The sequence below is a fragment of the Paroedura picta genome, chromosome 6 (genome assembly GCF_049243985.1).
Source record: "Paroedura picta isolate Pp20150507F chromosome 6, Ppicta_v3.0, whole genome shotgun sequence".
Taxonomy (NCBI): domain Eukaryota; kingdom Metazoa; phylum Chordata; class Lepidosauria; order Squamata; family Gekkonidae; genus Paroedura; species Paroedura picta.
In genome coordinates this window covers 12,953,985-12,973,370 of record NC_135374.1, presented here as the reverse complement: position 1 = coordinate 12,973,370, position 19,386 = coordinate 12,953,985, and the positions used below count along the sequence as shown (strand labels likewise).

The window sequence follows — 19,386 nt, the reverse complement described above, 5'->3', positions numbered from 1 at the left end:
CAATATTTCTCTCTACTGGATGGTTATTATCCTACTACAATGGGATATAAGTGGGACAATTGCCATACTGTTCATCCCCTTTTCCCTGCCTTGACCCCTTGCAAGCCTCCAGTTTGATGCTAATCTAATGCATGAAAATGCCTTCTTCTAAGTTTGATTGTTGGCCTAGCTAGGTCAGTACTGTTCATTCTGCCTAGCATGATTGTCCAGGGTCTCAGGTGGAGGTCTTCCCCATCCCCTGACCCTTGACAATGCTGAGGACAGAACCTGGGATCATCTGCATGTAAAGCAGGTGCTCAGCCTCCTGGCCAGTGAGGTGTAGTGGTCAAGAGCGGCAGCTTCTAATCTGGAGAGCTGAGTTTGATTCCCCACTCCTTCGCATGCAGCCAGCTGGGCGACCTCGGGCCAGTCACAGTCCTGATAGCTCAGTGTTCTAACCAAGCAGTTCTATCAGAGCTCTCACAGCCTCACCTACCTCACAGGGTGCCTGTTGTGGGAACGGGAAGGGAAGGCGATTCTAAGCCGCTTTGAGATGTCATCTAGCAGAGAAAAGTGGGGAATATAAACCAACTCTTCTTCTTCCTAGCCCCTACTCTAGATCTCAGATAGTTTTCGTGGTTCCACCTCAAACAAGAGGCTCACGTCTCTTTTGGCCAGCTGCTATCAACACAGGTCTGACACACTGCATGTCCCTCAGGAATGGCCCGCACATTCAAAGATTCTGTTTTATGTATTTATTTAATTTCTCGTACTTATATGCCGCTGCTCTTAGCCTGCCAAGCTCGCGGTGGCTCACAACAGTTTACAACAATGCAGATTAAAATATACATAGTATTAAAAAGCCTAAAACTTAATATCCCCTAACCATGTCCCAGCTGCCAACCACCTACCCAGGGGATGGAGATGGATATAGGTGAACATAGTCGGAAACTTTAATTTACCGCCGACAGCTGACTTGTCTGACAATCTACGCCTTACCTGGCATAGTGATGTGGACTTCTCGGCCGCCTGCTGTTTCTTCTACCCCGTGTGCAGACACTGAGTAAGGCCTACTTGCTTTATTCTTAAATTCAATCAGTATCGTGTCGCCAACTTCTGCACGGATCAAGGGGCCTAAGTAAAAACGACAATAGAATGAGAAGAAGAAGAAGAAGAAGAAGAAGAAGAAGAAGAAGAAGAAGAAGAAGAATTGTTTTGAGATTTCCACAGTCCTAGACAGGGGCCTGTATCAGGAAGTACACATTAGACATCAGGGGCTTGTCCCAGTGAGTTCCCCCCTCAGTGGCGGTCCAAACAGCATCTGGACAGGTCCTTCTCCTGGATGCTTGAGGCTGATCCTGCATTGGGCAGGCGGTTGGACTAGACGGCCTGCATGGCCGCTTCCAAATCTCTGCAACCTCCGTTCAGTGAAGCGTGTGTTAGAACATGTTTGCATGCCCTCCACGGAGAAACCATTCAAAATGTCTTCCTCAGTGGGAAATTGACTATTTTTAATGCAGTGTTTTAAATCAACCAGGTTTTCATGAACCCTGCGGTTTTTTGCTGGCCCTGGAAGGGTTTCTCCAACAGGTGGGATCTAATTCATTTTAATATATTTTTAAAATCTGTTAAAACATTTATCGTGATCTGACCATCTATGATCAGATCAACCCCTCCCCTCTCCCAAAATGACCAGTGATGGGCCTGGAGGAAGTGGGAAGGGGAGGGGTCCCAGGTGGGTATGTGCACAGCTCTGCTTCCCAGCTATATTCTGCACCGTCACGCCTCTTCTGGGGCTTCTTGAAGCCTGAAGAATGTTTCATGGGTTTCTCAAGGTTAAAGAAAACTGAGGAAGGCTGTTTTAAATCAATCTAGATTCAAATGGGTAGCCGTGTTGGTCTGAAGTAGCACAATCAATCGGTTAACGTGCACATTTCCCCACTCTTTTGAAACGATTTCGACAATAGGACAGCCCAGCAGAAAGGAAGTTCCACAATTATCTGGCTCCATCTCCTGGCGGGAAGCTCAATTTGCAATCAGGGGCCTTGCTCTTGAAAAGAGGGCCATCCAGATCGGAGTACAGCACACACAAACACCCCAGCATAGAAAACCATGGCTACCTGAATGTGAATAAGTTTGCCTTTTTTTGCAATATACTTATCGGGAGATTTATTTACTGCTCTCAGTATCACGCTTAGGTGAAACTCTGCTACATTAACCAAATATGCCCAAATAGATGGACAGATATTTAGGGGCTTTCCGCACCGGGATCCTTGTAGCAAATTGTTTGCTGAACGAAAAATCGCCATTTAAAATAGTGCAATTTGTCATTATGCATACCTGACTTTGTAGTGGAATCCAGTTGCGTTTCTATCGTTTCCCACAAGCTTCCGGTCTCAGCAAAAATCGCTAGAAAGGAAGCGCTATTGCCGAGCTCGTCCCGCCCCTGGCCGTCAAGCAGCCAATGGGCAGCTGTTAGCATGCTCCCAAACAGCCCCTTTCCCTTTAAGATCGCTTCGCCGGAAGATCAGAGGATTGAGCCAGGGGGAGGGACTTTGTAGAAACCACAACAATGGTAACGCACAGAACTTTCCCGCTAGTGTTGCAGATTGGTTGCAGGAGTGTAGCGCTTTCCGGAGGGTGAATCCTCTTTTGGGGATTTCCCTGAAAGCGCTACAAGGAAGCGCTTTTTGCGGATCGGTTTCAGGTGTGTGTCAGATTGTCAACGACGTTGTGCATAATGGCAAATCAGTAGCGTTTTCAATTGGCAACCATTGTGCGATTTTGAAGGCGTGCGAAAAGCCCCTTAATATCTGATGAAGTGAGCCATGACTCACTTGCCCCAGAGGGTCGGACCAGAACCAATGGGTTGAAATTAATTCAAAAGAATTTTCAGCTGATCACTTGGAAGACGTTCCTGCCAGTGAGAGCGGTTCCTCAGTGGAACAGGATTTCCTGGGAGGTGGTGGATTCTCCTTTGGAAGTTTTTAAGCAGAGGCTAGATAGCCATCTGATGAACTTAGGCAGATCTTGAGTGGTTGGGCAGGAAGGGATGTGCCAATGTTTGTCTCTTGTGGCTCTTCCTTGTATACCCAAGGAACTGCTGATTGCCACTGTGGGACGGTAGATGAATTCCCTCCAGGCCAGGCTGGATTTTGGACATTTTTTGTGGAGGGATCAGGGCAGGGAACTGGGGTCACTGTGAATGGGTAAGCAGTTGTGAGTGTCCTGCATAGTGCAGGGGGTTGGACTAGATAACCCTAGAGATCTCTTCCATGATTCTATAACTCATAGAATCATAGAGTTGGAAGGGACCTCCTGGGTCATCTAGTCCAACCCCCTGCACAGTGCAGGACACTCACATCCCTATCGCTCATCCACTGTAACCAGCCACCTCCTTAAACCTCAGGAAAGATCATGCTCTGGAGAAATGTGTTGGTTTTTGGGATGCTACTGGACTCTGATTTTTTCTATGCACCAATCCTTATGCCCTGCTCAAATTGGGACCAGCAACTGCTGTCTCCCAGAAGTCCTTGCTTAACAATATCACAAAGTACCTCACTGATTCACACTGAAGTTGTCGAGATGACTGCATCCATAATGCTCCATCCCGCTAGCCTGATTTGGTGAAAATTAAAGCCAGGAAGAGCTGCATCTGCTTTGTTTTAAGGAGAGCTTCCTGTGTGTGTGATTCTAGGAAGGGTGTCCAAGGTGCCTTGTTCTGTTTACAATGATGATTTGCAGATGCAGTAATTACGTAAAGGATCTCAAGTAGCAAATGTTAAGAATGGCGTTTATGAAACTCTAGAGCAGGAGTCCACAACCCTTTTGAACCTGCAAACACACTGAGATTCCAAGAGGAGGTGATGTGTACAACCTTAAAATGGCTGCAACAGAAGGTGGGGCCAAATTCAGTTATGCAAGGCCAGCAAGACAGAGCTCTTCCACCAAACTTATGGTTGATGCCAGTGGAAATACACCTAAAACATCTGATCCAGCCTCCCCCTTCTCCTCTACCGCCCCCCTTGTACCTTCAGAAGACCAGAACACCAATCAGTGCTGGCATCCTGTTTTAACTTTTGTTTTAACTCGCTAATTTTAACTTATTCAATCCTATGGATTCCCTTGTTTTAATTTTTCTGTAACCAACTGTTCATGGACTCCACATCGTACGCCACCCCGAGAGGAGGTATAAAAGTCAAAATACAAATAAATAAAAATAAACAAGCACAAAATGGCTGCCGCAAGAGGTGGAGCTGAACCAAGAAAATGGCTGGCTCAAGAGGCAGAGCCAAACAGAAGATCTCCCTCCTCAGGCCTCCTGGGAAGAAGGAAATCCTGAAGGTAGAATGAAACCTTTATGGTTCTGAATTTGAAGTGAGACAGCCAACAGGCAACAGCAAACTCTGCCTCAGAATGACCCAGCCCACTGACATTGAGAGCTGCTGGTGGTCAGAATAATTTATAGGCACCTATATCTAAGAATCTCTGTGGAACAAGTTATTTGTATTCATGGATATAGGATTGCACTATGGGAGTGTTTGTTCATTTGGAATAGAGGTAACTGAAGGTGACTATCTCTCTCATCTCTATTTTCCCCTCATATTGTTAAATGTTTTCAGCCAAATGTTCTCCTACATTTGGTGGCTCGTCCGGGTTTCTCACCAAGGATCTGTAGATGTAGCTCCCTTGCAGACCTCTTTTTGTGCTCCATAAAATCGCCATTTTTGTAGGCTCTGTACACGGCCTTCTTATACTTTGAGCCTATGCGGTCTTCACCTTGGCTCACAAACACGTGTCCATAACTTGGAAGGGTAGGACGGAGGGAGAGAGAGAGAGAGAGAAAGAAAGAAAGGTTGTGAGTCCCAAAATGATCAGTGATGGGCCTGGAGGGGGTGGGAAGGGGAGGGGCCCCAGGTGGGCGTGTCCACAACTACGCTTCCCAACCATATTCTGCACCATCACTCCACTTCTGGGGTTTCTCGAAGCCTGAAGAATGTTTCAGGGGTTTCTCAATAGTAAAAAAGTTCAGAAAGACTGTTCTGAAGCAAGAACTAGCTGGCCTTAAGAGCCTGCAGGAAAGCTGTACTGTTCCAAATTGGGAGCCCAACTACATTCACCTCTACTAACGCTCATGGTTATTCAGGCAATGAGGGTCAACACACTTGACGTATTTGGGGGTTTCGTCTTGGCACGCCAAAGAGGTTCTTTGGGGAGGCCCATTTCAAATGGAGCCATTCACCCCACCTCGCTGCCCCCGCCCTCAACGCTGCAGGACATTTAATAGGATTTTGCAGTCCTCACCAGGGATCTCAAGGACTCCAGAGGAAGCCAAAGAAGCTCCATTGCTTGTGGTTTATAAGATCCAGCACTGCGTGTGGTATAAAAGAGGTGGGTGGGTGGGGAGGGGAGGCAGCATCGTAGGTCCCAGAGACAAAGTAGCGCCAGTACTTTGGGGAGAAAGCTCTGCCAAGGAAGGCTGTAGTGTTATGTACGTATGCACTGAGTCTTATACAGACTATATGCAAGTGAAGAATCTTCAGTCAGCCAATGACTGTACTTGGACTCTGAGAATGGACCAATCACAGGCCCCCGTTAAGGGCCAATCAGGTTCCTTGGAGGGACCACTGGATGTATATAAGTTCCTGTGTTCCAGCGTTTGCTGTTTGGTAGTTTTGGCTGGAGTTGGAATCAATAAAGAGCTGCTGTTTCTGAAGAAACTACGTCTGTGTCATGCCAAACTCACAGATTTAACAAAGGCCTTGAAAGCCCTTGGCTGCAATCGCTAGAGGTCAGTTGTTACTAGAAAGGATGTACGTACATACTTATTATGGGTCTTGATGCCTCTCCCCTTGTGGTTTTCTTGAGACACAGATCATCTTGAAGTTGCTTTTCAAACAACTTCCTGGATTCTTAGAAGTGTAACCACACTGCCTGTGTGTGGAGTCATCTCAGAGCCAGGACTACGCAGAAAAGAGCTATTTGGAATCTCCAAGCCATGAATCAAACCACTGGTACCTTTCCTCTTTGCTGCTGGATGTCCTCTTTTCTGCCCAGGATTTGTCGGGAGCGTAATCCCATTCCACTTCTTCTGCGGCGATGTAATGCGTTCTGATGGTCCCATCCTGTTTCCTGTCTTCAGAGCGCTTGTGGCAGGCGTTCACTGTATATAGATGCTTCATCCCACCGACAAAGTGGTCAAATGTTCTGCAATCCACCTGGAAAGTCCCTGAAAGGAAATCAAAAAGGAGAAAATGTGTAAATAGCCCAGCTGGGGAACTGCTTTTGTATTGTAAATCATGCTGGCATTTATTGAAGCATTGGTCTGTAAAAGCTGTGGAATCTCCTGTTCTCACCTGGAGATCCTCAGGTCTGGACAAGATCTAATAGTTGATTGGAATGTTGTTTCTCTTTCATCTGCATGCATAATTATTCAGTTTATTATGGCTTAGATAAGTCAACTGACTCCAGGGAATTTATGGTTCGTCCCTGCCTCCTACATTCTCACCTCCCTACAGATGGGTTTTGTCCTTGGGCGCACAGAGAGTTCTCAGGTGCCTGGAATGTTTTCCTTTGAAGCTTCCTGTGTTAATTGGATCCCACGAGAGGGGGTGAGCAAAAGGATTATAAGTGGTATACCTGCACTGAAATATTCAGTGCTGACAAGGATGATGTCTGTGTACTCTTGCTTGATCCAGAAATAAACATACCCTTTTGTACCCAGACAAGGACCATGTTTTTCCTGGCAACGAAACCTGACATTTTATTGTATTTTATACTCTCTTGCAAACCACTGCAAGCTGGCTGGCCCAAGAGTGGCAGTCAACAAATCAAATAATGAACGAATGAACGAATGAATGAATGAATGAATGAATGAAAGAATTAATGAATGAACGAACGAACGAACGAATATGCAGCTGTTCACCTGGTTATTCCAGAGATTTTGGCCTGGGTGTCACCAATATATTGATGACAACTATATTTGTTGATGGATGACCACCTGTCTACGCCTGTCCTCAGTTTCTTTGACCAGGTACCCGGAGACAGTGGTGGAATGGCTCAAATAGGACTGGCTGAAGTTGAATCCACCTAAGACAGTGTGTTTTAATTGGCTATTTTGTTGCTCGGGCCAAACAGCAGTATACGGATAAAATAAGGGAAGTGAGGCTCTCAAGCCTACCTTCTCGGTCTGGCTCCATCAGCGCGGTCATCGACGTATGAGGGAACAAGGCGACGGTATCTCGGTTTCTGCCGCACAAGCGAATAGTGTTCCCTTGGAAATAAGCACCGTGCACGTTCGCCATGCCACCCAGTCCCATCATATGCCAAGAAACTCTGTCATTCTTGCACATGGTAAGGCCAGGCAAGTTACCAAACAGGTACCCGTTGACAGCTGAAAGGGAAAAAGGAAGTTGGAAGGGGAAGGATCCTGTACCTTGGAAAGGTGAACAGTTGGTTGAGGCTGGTACGGCCAGGGAGATCTGTGTGGCTCCCCTTAGAGTGACGGTTTGCGAGTGACATCTGAACCCTCTTCCCTCCCACCTTATGTTGTTTTCTGGGGGGATGAGAATTGTGAGGGTTCTGTTTTGCCGCCGTGTCTTCTTTCTTTTGATCTTTTTCTTGATTTTTATGTTTGTGTTTTTATGTCTGGGGTTTTAATAGGTTTTTACGGGATTTTATCCAGATGCATGTAACCTGCCATGAGCCGTCAGGGAGTAGCGGGCTATAAATCAAATAAATAAATCAATAAATTAATACAACAACAACAACAATAAAGGTGTGCCACTGCTTGTTCCACCAGACTCCACAGAACTGAGTAGTTACCCTTGGAAAACTTCAGCAGCAAAGGAAGGGAATGTTTATCTCTTCTGCTGCCCAGCCCTTCCCACCCCCTAAAACTCCACCAGGGGTTCCAGGTAACAGAGTTATAGGGAAAGACACATCTGTGGAACCAGTTTTTGGTGAACCACATGAAAATACCTTTCATGTGGGGGGTATTTGCAGCTAAGAGGAAAGGATTATTTATTTATTTTTGTAGGACTTGTATGGCGTAGGCCAGAAAATCCAAGGATTAGCTGGCAGCCAGTTAAGGGGCGTTCAAAGATCGTTTGCGATTGCCTGACTCCTTGTTATGTCCCCTAGCGCTCCTTAGAGAAAATTTGGAGGTCTCCCATCCAAATACTAGATCTGATGGAATCGGGCTTCCCTGGGTTATCCAGGTCAGGGCATAAAAAGGCAGACGTGCCTTCTTCTAGCCCAGTGGTTCTCAACCTGGGGGTCAGGACCCCTTTGGGGGTCGAATGACCCTTTCACAGGGATCGCGGCAGGGCAAGCAGCTTGGCCGGGGGGGGGGGTGCCATCCACTTGCGGGGTAGATCAAAACAGAGCTTTCATCTGTCTGGAGCAGCGGAAAAGAGTGAGATGGGCATGGTGGGACAAGAGGCAGAACTGAACTGAGAAACCCCGGAAAAATACCAATTTATATACAATCCTGAACCATGGATCTTCACGCCATTGGTCACTTTCAGTTTAATTTCTGTGGAAGAACCCTTGCATAATTTAATGGTTGGGGGTCACCACAACATGAGGAGCTGTATTAAAGGGTTGCGGCATTAGGAAGGTTGAGAACCACTGTTCTAGCCTGCCGATTCTCCCTGTAAACACCTTACTGCAAAACATTTCACTCTGCGGTAAATCCTCTTCCAGGGTGAAAACCTCTACAGCAAATGCCCTCTGGATTTCCCCCCACGTACAATGCATTTTGTTGGACTCCTTGAAATCCTCATCTTCCTTATCAACCTTCAACGGATCGCCAGCAAATGCGTCAATGTTTGCGTCAATATAGTGGCTCCTGTTCTCATCAAAGATTGTAAACAGCAGATAGAACTCTTTGTCCACTCCTTTCTGTAGACAAAAAAATTAAATGAATATACAGTTCAGGTCTAGATTTGCATAGCACCCAACTTCATTTTGCATTCTCCATTGCAATGCATGAACTAATCAGTGATTGGGATATGCATGAGACATCATCATCATCATTATTAATATTACTATTATTTAGATTTACTGGCCACCCCTCCCTGGACACGGGCTTGGGGCAGCTAACACCTAGAATACATGGATCTATCACTACCTGTTTTCCATCAGGTTCCAGAGTACCCTTCTTACAGATGAGTAAAGGCCCCACAAGACCAGACTGGGTGTCCATCACCATGTTTGTCGCTGAATAATAGAGGTAAGTGAGGCACGGTGGATCGTTGTCTGTTGGGCCAACGCTTTCAGGAATGCTCCACTCGTATTCAAAGATGTCACCGGGCTCAACATGGGCTCCTGGCTTCTGGTGCCCTTAAAGAGAACAGAAGTCGAACAAGCACTTGCTGCAGTTTTTATCACTAATGCGTTGATAAATTCAAGAACAACACTTAGAAAAATGCATGGTACCGTCGCATTCAATGAGACATAAATGTGTGAATGGGGCTGAATTGGGTTAATTTCTTCCCCCACTTGGTCTTGGGAAAGCTATTATTAGCGTGTTGTTTTAGGCTGTTTTCAAGATTCTTTTAAAAATCTTTTTCTAGATTATGAAGAAGAGTTGGTTCTTATATGCTGCTTTCCTCTACTCAAAGGCGTCTCAAAGCGGCTTACAGTTGCCTTCCTTTTCCTCTCCCCACAACAGACACCCTGTGAGGGAGGGGAGGCTGAGAGAGCCCTGATAGTACTGAAGAAGAGTTGGTGGCTATAGGCCACTGTTCTCTACCCAAAGGAACCTCAAAGCGGCTTACAGTCGCCTTCCCTTTCCTCTCCCCACAACAGACAGAGGAAAGAAAAGGTGATTGTAAGCCACCTTGAGGCTCCTTCAGGCAGTGAAAAGTGGGATCTAAAGAGCAATTCTTCTTCTTCTTGGTTATCACCTGCCTTGGAGTAGAGACTCTGAACCTCCCTGTGGGTCTCCTACCCAAAGACTAACCAAGCCCAACCTTGCTTTTCTTCCAGGATTTGACAAGCTCAGCCTAGCCTGGCCCATCCAGGTCAGAGTAGCTGATCCTCTACAGCAGAGGTAATCAACCTGTGGTCCTCCAGATGTCCACAGACTACAATTCCCATGAGCTCCTGCCAGCAAATGCTCATGGGGATTGTAGTCCATGGACATCTGGAGGACCACAGGTTGACTACCTCTGCTCTACAGAACTCAAACCATAATGCTCCAAATAAGAATCTTTAGGGGGGAAAAGTACAATTCCGCAAGCAGAATCCTGACAGAGGCTTGACTGTGGTGCTGTCATCATCAAATCTTCTTGCCATTTACCATCCAGATAAGGAGTTCCTTCTGACGTCTTGTTGAAGGCCACGCCGTGCGGCACCATGCTGAAGTTCCTGTCTGCCTTGTTGGCAAAGGTAACCAAAACAGTATCTCCGACTTCGGCTTTGATAACTGGGCCTGGAGACAGGAAAGACCAAAGTAGAACAACAAATGAACTGCTGAAGGATTTCAGTCAACAAATTGTGGTGGGTTTTCAGGGCTGTGTGACCATAGTCTAGCTCAGGGATGGCCAAAGTGTGGCTCTCCAGATGGCCATGGACTACAATTCCCATGTGGCTGGCAGAGGCTCATGGTAATTGTAGTCCATGGACATCTGGAGAGCCACACTTTGGCCATCCTGGTCTAGTTTGTTTGAGTCCCTGACATTTGGCCAGTAATTGTGCACAGAGAGAGTCCCGCCCTGCCGTGTCCTACCTCTGAAGATGCCAGCCACGATTATAGCCGAAACATCAGGAACTAAAATGACCCAACCAGGTCCACCCAGCCCAGAAAACCCACAACAGCCAGTAAGCCAACAAAATTCCCTACTGCTCCATAAGATAATTTATTACTTCTATTTTATAATCGCTTTACAACATGCAACATGTAGCTGGTAAATTGCCAGTGAGCACAGCAGAAATACAGATTAGGGTCCTGAGGGAAAATGTAACCCTTCCTGACCTGCTGAGTTTTGCTAAATTAAATCAAGGTTCTGACACTCTTAGCATTTTAAAAGGACATCTGTCAGACCCTTTTAAAACTGCTAATAACACTGGGACCTCAATTCTGAGATGTGAAACAGCAGGAAAAAACTTCCTCAGCCATTCCAAATGGTGGCCTTATACATGCCCAATTTGTTCATGGACTAATGGAGACCTGAGATCCCAATTTTTGTCTCTTTGAACCAGAAGTGACTGAATGTTCCTCCATAAAATAAAAATGTCCTTCATACAACAAAACAGACAAGGGTTCATAGAATCATAGAGTTGGAAGGGACCTCCTGGGTCATCTATTATAAACAAACAAACAAACAAACAAACAAACAAACAAACAAACAAGCAAAGAAAGAAAGAAAGAAAGAAAGAAAGAAAGAAAGAAAGAAAGAAAGAAAGAAAGAAAGAAAGAAAGAAAGAAAGAAAGAAAGAAAGAAAGAAATCTAGTCCAACCCCCTGCACTATGCAGGACACTCACATCCCAATCACTCATCCACTGTAACCTGCCACCCCCTTGAGCCTTCACAGAAACCTTCAATCTCTCCCCAAACTGGTACAGTTCCAGCCACATGTTTATACCCCCCTTGAGAAGGAGGCCAGAGTTTAGCATTACTTTACCATTCTCAAACTGGATGTCTCTATGGGAATGGTACATCTGAAACCTTTAGCAATTGAAGATTCAAAACTTGAAATTATCAACCGTACCAAGTATGCCAAGATGGGTGGCGGATTCAGACGGCTCTTTTCTTCTGTCAAAGTTTCCGTCAGTGTACGTGACATAGTGGACTTTCCAGTAGCGACCTCCTATCCGGTCATCTGCTCGTCGAAAGAAAGGTGCTGAATCGCTGTGAGAGCATAAAGCATTCAAGATGGTGAAACAGTTTCCCGAGGACCTTTTTCAAGTAGCCTCAAACCGTTTAGAAGGGAATTTATACGCAGTGGAATAAGCTTGTAGTTAATGTAGTGTAGGGTGTGACAGGCTACTATCTGGTAAGCCCCAGTTCCTCTTCCCACTTATGTTAGGAACCAAAAGGTTGAGCGGCAAAAATAATTTTTAAAAGTTTCAGATATTTATCCCATAAAGTGCCCTAATTCAACATATTTAAAACATAACCATAATTTAAAAACATTGCATTTCTAGCTGCACATGGAATAGACCGACACAGAATGGACCAAATGTGTTTCAACCCCGAGGGGGGTCTTCCTTAATGGTCAAATTATTGTGAGGGATGCCTTCATGTATAAAATCAAAGGCCTTGTTGGGTGGCAAAGAAACACAGAATCACAGAATAACAGTATCCTCATATAGGTAGAATCACAGAATCATAGGGTTGGAAGGGGCCATACAGGCCATCTAGTCCAACCCCCTGCTCAATGCAGGATCAGCCCTAAGCATCCTAAAGCAAAATATGTTAGGTTCTACTTCAGCTAGTGTTTCTAAGGTATCTGATTTGGAGCCCACCTTCTAAACCTAATAATAATAATAATAATAATAATAATAATAATAATAATAATAATAATAATAATAATAATAATAAACAACTATGCACCAGAGGGCACTACTCTCTGCTTTTGCCCAGCTCTCAATCACCAGTGCATTCCCACATGGGTCAAAAGCTTTGTCATTCATTTCTTTTCATATTTTCAATCCTTAATGCTTAATATTCCTCTTATAATTATCATATCGACTATCCATAGAATCATAGAGTTGCAAGGGGCCATACAGGCCATCTAGTCCAACCCCCTGCTCAACGCAGGTTCAGCCCAAGGATCAACGCAGGATCATCCAGGTTCATACAACCTTGCATACAACCTTGCAAATACAACCAGAAGCCTATACAACAGGGTTTGAAACCAGAACCCATTGTCAGGAAGAGTATTATATACATCTAAGAAATCCGCCTGGTCTCTCTGAGATAACAGAGCGCTACAAATGTTAGTAAATACATTATGCAATATTCATTTATTTCCCCCTCATGTCGCCTTTCAGTCAAAAAGCTCTGGACTAGGGTTGTGTGTTCTGGTGCTTCAGCAATCATCCAGCAAATCACTTTCAATGTTCCTGTGCAGAACAGGAAAATCTATTTCTAAAGTGCATTGAAAGTGCATTATCTATTGTGTGCAGACGAGTTTCCCAGCCTGGATCTACATCCCATCCCCTGCTGGTGGCCAGGGAGACCTGGAAACACTACCTCTAAAGCAGCGGTGGGCTACAACAATCCCCCTGATGACCCTGCCAGCATGTCCATGGACATGTGCAGAATCACAGGTTGGCCACCCCTGCTCTAAGGGCAGGTTTTTCACACTGAAAATTCATAACAGGAAAAAGTCTGAGGACTTCTTCAATTCCTTCACAGGAAGACTGGGATTTTTTTTGAGGAGCTCTGAAGAAAAGTCCCAAAGAAGTGGTGTGTGTGTGTGTGTGTGTGGGTGAGCTCGCTTTCTGTGGTCTCTTCTGGATCGGTGCGATTCTGATAACTGCAGTTTTCCTAAAGCAAACTAGGAATATTTAGACTTTTCAGTTCTGTAAATACGTCAAATTATACCATTCTGATCCACTCAGTGTATAAACGATGCCTTTTACGCCCTTCAAAGTAAAGGAAATTTAGGTTGGACAAGAAAGTATTGTATATACTTTAGTCCCCGCCCCCCCTGCCCCCATTTCTGTGCCCTCTCTTCCGTTCTGGCCTTCAAATCCCAGCCTACTTTTAAGTTGCATCCTACCGCTTGAGAACCACCGGCAGAATAACTGCAAGCCACTTCTTTAGAAGATGTTTGATATGATACAAAACACCAAGAACCTCGGCTTTTACTTTGGAATACCTCTCAGAAACGAGCCAGGCACTGACCTCCCTGTAGCGTTTAAAGGTTGCCCTGTGAACTGATCGATTCCACCAGGCCCATAATCCCACAGAATCATTTCAGCGGCGATGAAGTATCTTCTCTCCCGACCTTTCTGTACAGACTTGGTCTCATTTTGGCCACATGCCCGGACGTCGTAGAATCCTGTCATGCCACCTGCAGAGCACAGAACAGACGGGGTTTTAAAACTGGTGTTTTGTTACAATTTATTTGTAAGGTGTTTTATCTCACCCCATTCCATTCTGCTGGACAGCTTTATTTCTGAATCGGCTCACAGTAAAGTAGGTTTGGGAAAACAGCGTTTACAGCAAAGCACTCTGGGCCAGAAAAAGAGGACCCTATGTATGACATGAGTGGAAAATGCTTGATGTTACAGAACTGGGAAGATAAGAATCTACACTCCCCCCAACACATCAAAGAACAGAGAATCTAACTTCCCTTTCCACATATTAACTGATTTACCAGCGAGAACACTTGATGGAGACATCATTCATGTTCTCTTCAGGGCTTAACCATAAGCCTGGCGGAACAGCTGTCTTGCAAGCCACGTGGAACAATTTCAGGTCCCACAGGGCTCTGATCTTGTTGAGTGAGCATTCCACCAGGCCAGTCTTGGTTGAGGCCAGTTTTATTTCTTGAGGGCCAGGGATCCTTAGCAGAGTTGGTCACTTGAGAGTAACACTCTCAGGGGGACATAATGGGATGTCTAAACGTATTATAGAGTATATCTCTTATTTTTATTGTTGTGACTATGGATTCCCAGCCAGGGGAAAATCCATGGGAGCTCCAGAGGGGATTCCTGACCTTCCCCCTCCAGCCTTAATGGATTTGGCCACAAGCTATGGAACTGGCCATCTCTGCCTGGAGGGCTCAGCATGTAGGCCATGGGTGTCAGAATCAAAGCGGAGAGTCTGTTGTGGTGTGTTATACGGGTGTCCAGGCTGTCCTCTTAGCTCCTACCCTTTTTTCTGATAAATATGAAGCAGAGCCACTATAGTAGTAGTAAAAGCAGGGGACAGAAGGAAAGGAGGGTTAAGGGTGGGTGTGGTTATGTCACTTCCGGGGGTGTGGCCAACTGTTATCACTTCCGGGGGTCCTTGAAGCCCGAAGATTTATTTCAGGGGCTCCTTCGTGGCCAAAAGGTTGCAAAAGACTGGTTGTGACCTGCCCTGGGTCCCTCGGGAGAACAGTGAGCTATAAATCCTTAAATAAATAATCACGACCATCACTTAATTGGAGCACAGAGCCTACAGCTTACTGACAGATTTCCATACTTTCTATGTTTTCGTTGACTTGGCAGACTAGAAGCCACTTCCCAATATTTTCCGCCATCATTTCCGCGGTGACAAAGGTGGCTGGGAACAGGCTGACGACATCCGCCCGGCGCCCTTTATTGACGAAGGTGTGGCCGACAAACTGAACTGAGTGAATGTCCATCTCTCCCCCGATCCCAATCATATGCCAAGATATCGATTCGCCAGCACACATCTCCAGGCCAGGGAGGTTTCCGAAAAAATAGCCGTTAATTGCTTTAAATACAAAAGAGAAGATAATAAGTTAGCAGACAGGGACGTTCTCTTTAAAACCGTAACCATCGTCTTTTCCAAGCAGATAAATTTGTATTCAAAAAACGGTCCCCCGTGAGCTGTCTCGCTCGGAGTGTTTGTGAAAGTGAGATGGTCCTCCAACACAAAACAGAAATCTTGGCTTCTCTTTTTGGGAGTGAAAGAACCAACCCACTTATTTTCCCCTGGAATACAATTGATTAATGTGCGTCTCGGTCATAGCCCCATCTTCATAGGATGGGGACAGAGGTTGTCGTTGCGCATATTGATTGTCGTTGTTGTTAGGTGTGAAGTCGTGTCTGACCCATCGCGACCCCATGGACAATGATCCCCCAGGCCTTCCTGTCCTCTACCATTCCCCGGAGTGCATTTAAGTTTGCACCGACTGCTTCAGTGACTCCATCCAGCCACCTCATTCTCTGTCATCCCCTTCTTCTTCTTCCCTCAATCGCTCCCAGCATTAGGCTCTTATATTGATAAGCCATGACAAAAATTAAGGCCTTTTAAAAAGCCCTATTCAAAATGACAGAAATAGAATTGTTTCTGCCCAACAAACACCAAATGGCAAGAAAATACACACGTTTTAACAATTCATTAAAAAGCCACCGGTTCAAGCAATTGTTTGGCAATTTCTTCTTTAGAAATTAGAAATCAAGCAGCTCGGAGCTCGAATGGCTGCCAAGGCTCTTGACTGGCTCGAAAAGTTAATATGACCAAATTCTTGCTTCCAAAATTTAATAAGGTGACCTGAGCTGCAAGGGAAGGCCAGGTTGGGGCCAGGGCCGAAAAGGTCGCGTCATGAGAAGACAAGACTCACTAGAAAAGACAATAATGCTAGGAAAAGTTGAAGCCAGTGGGAAAAAAGGTGAGATAAAGGAAGCCACAAACTTTGGTTTGCAAGACATGAACAAAGTAGTTAATGACGGAGCATTTTGGAGGTCACTGATTCGTAAGATCCACCATACAGCACATAACATACACACGGGAATAGCCCAGCTTAGCCCAAGAACATGAAAGCAAAGCAGGGCTGCCTGTGATTAATACTTAGGGGCTTTACGCACCGGGATCTTTGTTGCAAATTGGTCACTGAATGAAAAATCGCCATTTAAAATAGTGGAATTCGTCGTTATGCATACCTGCCTTTGTAGTGGAATCCAGTTGCGTTTTGTAGCGTTTCCCACAGGCTTCCGGTCTCGGCAGAAATCGCTAAAAAGGAAGCGCTATTGCCAAGCTTGTCCCGCCCCTGGCCGTCAAGCAGCCAATGGGCAGCCGTTAGCATGCTCCCAAACAGCCCCTTTCCCTTTAAGAAAGGTTTAAAAAAAAAAAAAACAGACCCATTGTAACGAATCTGTGTAGATTCGTTGCAACGGAGAGACCCATCCAGCTGCCTAGTGTGTTTGAGCTGTCGTTTGATCGTTTGATCGTTGCCACGCTCCGAGTGAAAAAAAAAAAAATCCCCCCCCCCTCTCACGGGCCCGATTTTCGGCTGAATGAAAGTGTAAAAAATAAAGGGAAAATACATCAGCAAACGTGCTTCTCTATTCTGTGTGCTTAGTGACTGAAGGGGAGGGACTGAAGCCGGGGAAGCCTCTAAACTGAAAGAGGCTCGCTGGTGCGTTTTTCCCCGCTCGCTCGGAGAAAAAAAAATGGCGATCGCTTCGCCGGAAGATCAGAGAAGAGAGCCAGGGGGAGGGACTTTGTAGAAACCGCAACAATGTTAACGCACAGGTCTTTTTCGCTAGTGTTGCAAATTGGTTGCAGGAGTGTATCGCTTTCCGGAGGGTGAATCCACTTTTGGGGATTTCCCTGAAAGCGCTACAAGGAAGCGCTTTTTGCAGATTGGTTTCAGGTGTGTGGCAGATTGTCGACGACGTTGTGCAAAACAGCAAATCAGTAGCGTTTTCAATTGGCAACCATTGTGCTATTTTGAAGGCGTGCAAAAAGCCCCTTACACAAAAGACCAGCAATTTGCTCCTAGAACAAGCATTAAAGGAGATGCAGAGTTTGAAATGGAAGAAGCCTCTTTTGGCAGGGCCTGATTTTGAAGCTGCACCCATTTCAAATGGAAGGCATGAATATTCTGACTCAGCCCTGCCTTACGTTTCTTCAGCTCTCAAGTTAATAAAGGAAGGCAGCTGCGTCTGTTGGGCAAACCAGAAGTCACACCACGGTGTAGTTACCATTGTAAAGCAAGACGCCTGCCCACTGACTCACCATGCATTTTATTGCTGGTTTGGAAGCCTTCGTCCTCTTTATCCACAGTGCTTGGTTCTAAGCAGAAGGTGTTTATATTTTCATCCAAATACCAGCTGAGATTTTCATCTGTAATGCTGACCATCACGGCAAAACTTTTAGGCATGCTGGCCACGGGCATGGAAGCGCTGTCCAATGAACCTTTAAAAAGTAAACAAACATGGGATTCAGAAATTTAATTTACTGTCTTGGACCTACTTTGTGTAAAACTTCTGACAAAGGAACAAGCTCCCTGTGTAGTCTGATAGTCATAATGTAAGAAGAGCCCTGCTGGATCAGACCAGTGGTCCATCTAGTCCAGAATCCTGTCCCACACAGTGGCCAACCAGTTCCTCTGGACAGCCAACAACAGGGCATAGAGGATCAGGACTCCCTAAGATCATAAGAGCCCTGCTGGATCAGACCAGTGGCCCAGTTCTTCTGGAAGGCCAAGAACAGTACATTAGTGGCTGAGGCCTTCATGAGAACATCAGATGAGCCCTGCTGGGTCAGATCACTGCTCCATCTAGTCCATCAAGAGGGAAGATTAAGGCCCTCCTGATATTCTCCCAGCACTGGGATTCAGGGGCCGGCTGCCTGTGAACACGGAAGGTCCCTTTGGTGCCAGTTTGGTGTAGTGGTTAGGAGTGCGGACTTCTAATCTGGCATGCCGGGTTCGATTCTGCACTCCCCCACATGCAGCCAGCTGGGTGACCTTGGGCTCGCCACAGCACTGATAAAACTGTTCTGACCGAGCAGTGATATCAGGGCTCTCTCAGCCTCACCCACCCCACAGGGTGTCTGTTGTGGGGAGAGGAATGGGAAGGCGACTGTAAGCCGCTTTGAGCCTCCTTCGGGTAGGGAAAAGCGGCATATAAGAACCAACTCTTCTTCTTCTTCTTCCTTTAGTCACCTGCTTTAAAGAAACACCATCTCTTTGAACAGCACAGGGATGGCGTAGAGTAGACCAAGAGTAAACCCCACAGGAGACAAAGCTTTTTGCGCTTTCAGTTCTGTACCTTTCTTGCAAACCAGCAGGGGTCCAATTAATCCGGAGCTGATATCTTTGGGGGTATCAATATGCGAATGGTAAATCCAAGTCAGGCACCTGGGGTCTGCTGGCGTAGGGGCAAAGTCATCAGTCACAGGCCACGTATACGTATAATTGCCACCAGGCAGTACAAAATCATCTTCTTTACTTTTGCCCCCTGTGCCATCAGGGTAGAGGGCTCCTGTTAGAAGCAGGGGAGAGACACGGTTAAAGAAATGAAAATGATTGAGAAAGTTTATAGTACATTTCCAGGAAATTGCAAAGACGAAAGAAAGAAAGAAAGAAAGAAAGAAAGAAAGAAAGCAAGCAAGCAAGCAAGCAAGCAAGCAAGCAAGCAAGCAAGCAAGCAAGCAAGCAAGCAAGCAAGCAAGCAAGCAAGCAAGCAAGCAAGCAAGCAAGCAAGCAAGCAAGCAAGCAAGCAAGCAAGCAAGCCACAGTGGAAAAGGAGAGTTAGCAAATGAGTGATAATGGAAGTCTATTTGGACATCTAAAGAACATAATCAGCCCTGAGAAAACGTGCAGAAATTTCATGTGCAAGGAGAAATCTCTCAACTGCTCACTCTGTTAAAAAAACCCTAAAACATAAGCTAGATATCAGGAAAAAAATTTTTCACAGTGAGAGTAGTTCAGCAGTGGAGAGAAGGATTAAGTTCTTCTCCCAATCTCAATTGCACACCTAGACTG

At 45.7% G+C, this 19,386-nt stretch overlaps 1 protein-coding gene across 3 annotated transcripts in view; it reads right to left on the bottom strand.

Annotated features, from left to right (window-relative positions):
* HEPHL1 (hephaestin like 1) overlaps positions 1–19,386 on the bottom strand; it is a 37,985-nt gene that overhangs the window by 9,799 nt on the left and 8,800 nt on the right. For 2 of the 3 annotated variants that reach the window (XM_077341456.1, XM_077341458.1), the window contains exons 3-14: positions 18,671–18,883; positions 17,634–17,813; positions 15,129–15,383; positions 13,842–14,010; positions 11,698–11,837; positions 10,286–10,417; positions 9,113–9,324; positions 8,733–8,883; positions 7,160–7,372; positions 5,998–6,208; positions 4,645–4,784; positions 979–1,113 (exon numbers count right to left, since the gene is read on the bottom strand). In XM_077341456.1, coding sequence (XP_077197571.1) covers positions 979–1,113; positions 4,645–4,784; positions 5,998–6,208; positions 7,160–7,372; positions 8,733–8,883; positions 9,113–9,324; positions 10,286–10,417; positions 11,698–11,837; positions 13,842–14,010; positions 15,129–15,383; positions 17,634–17,813; positions 18,671–18,883 — 2,151 coding nt within the window. The remainder of the gene's footprint in view (positions 1–978; positions 1,114–4,644; positions 4,785–5,997; positions 6,209–7,159; positions 7,373–8,732; positions 8,884–9,112; positions 9,325–10,285; positions 10,418–11,697; positions 11,838–13,841; positions 14,011–15,128; positions 15,384–17,633; positions 17,814–18,670; positions 18,884–19,386) is intronic. The other variant, XM_077341459.1, reaches the window with a different exon arrangement.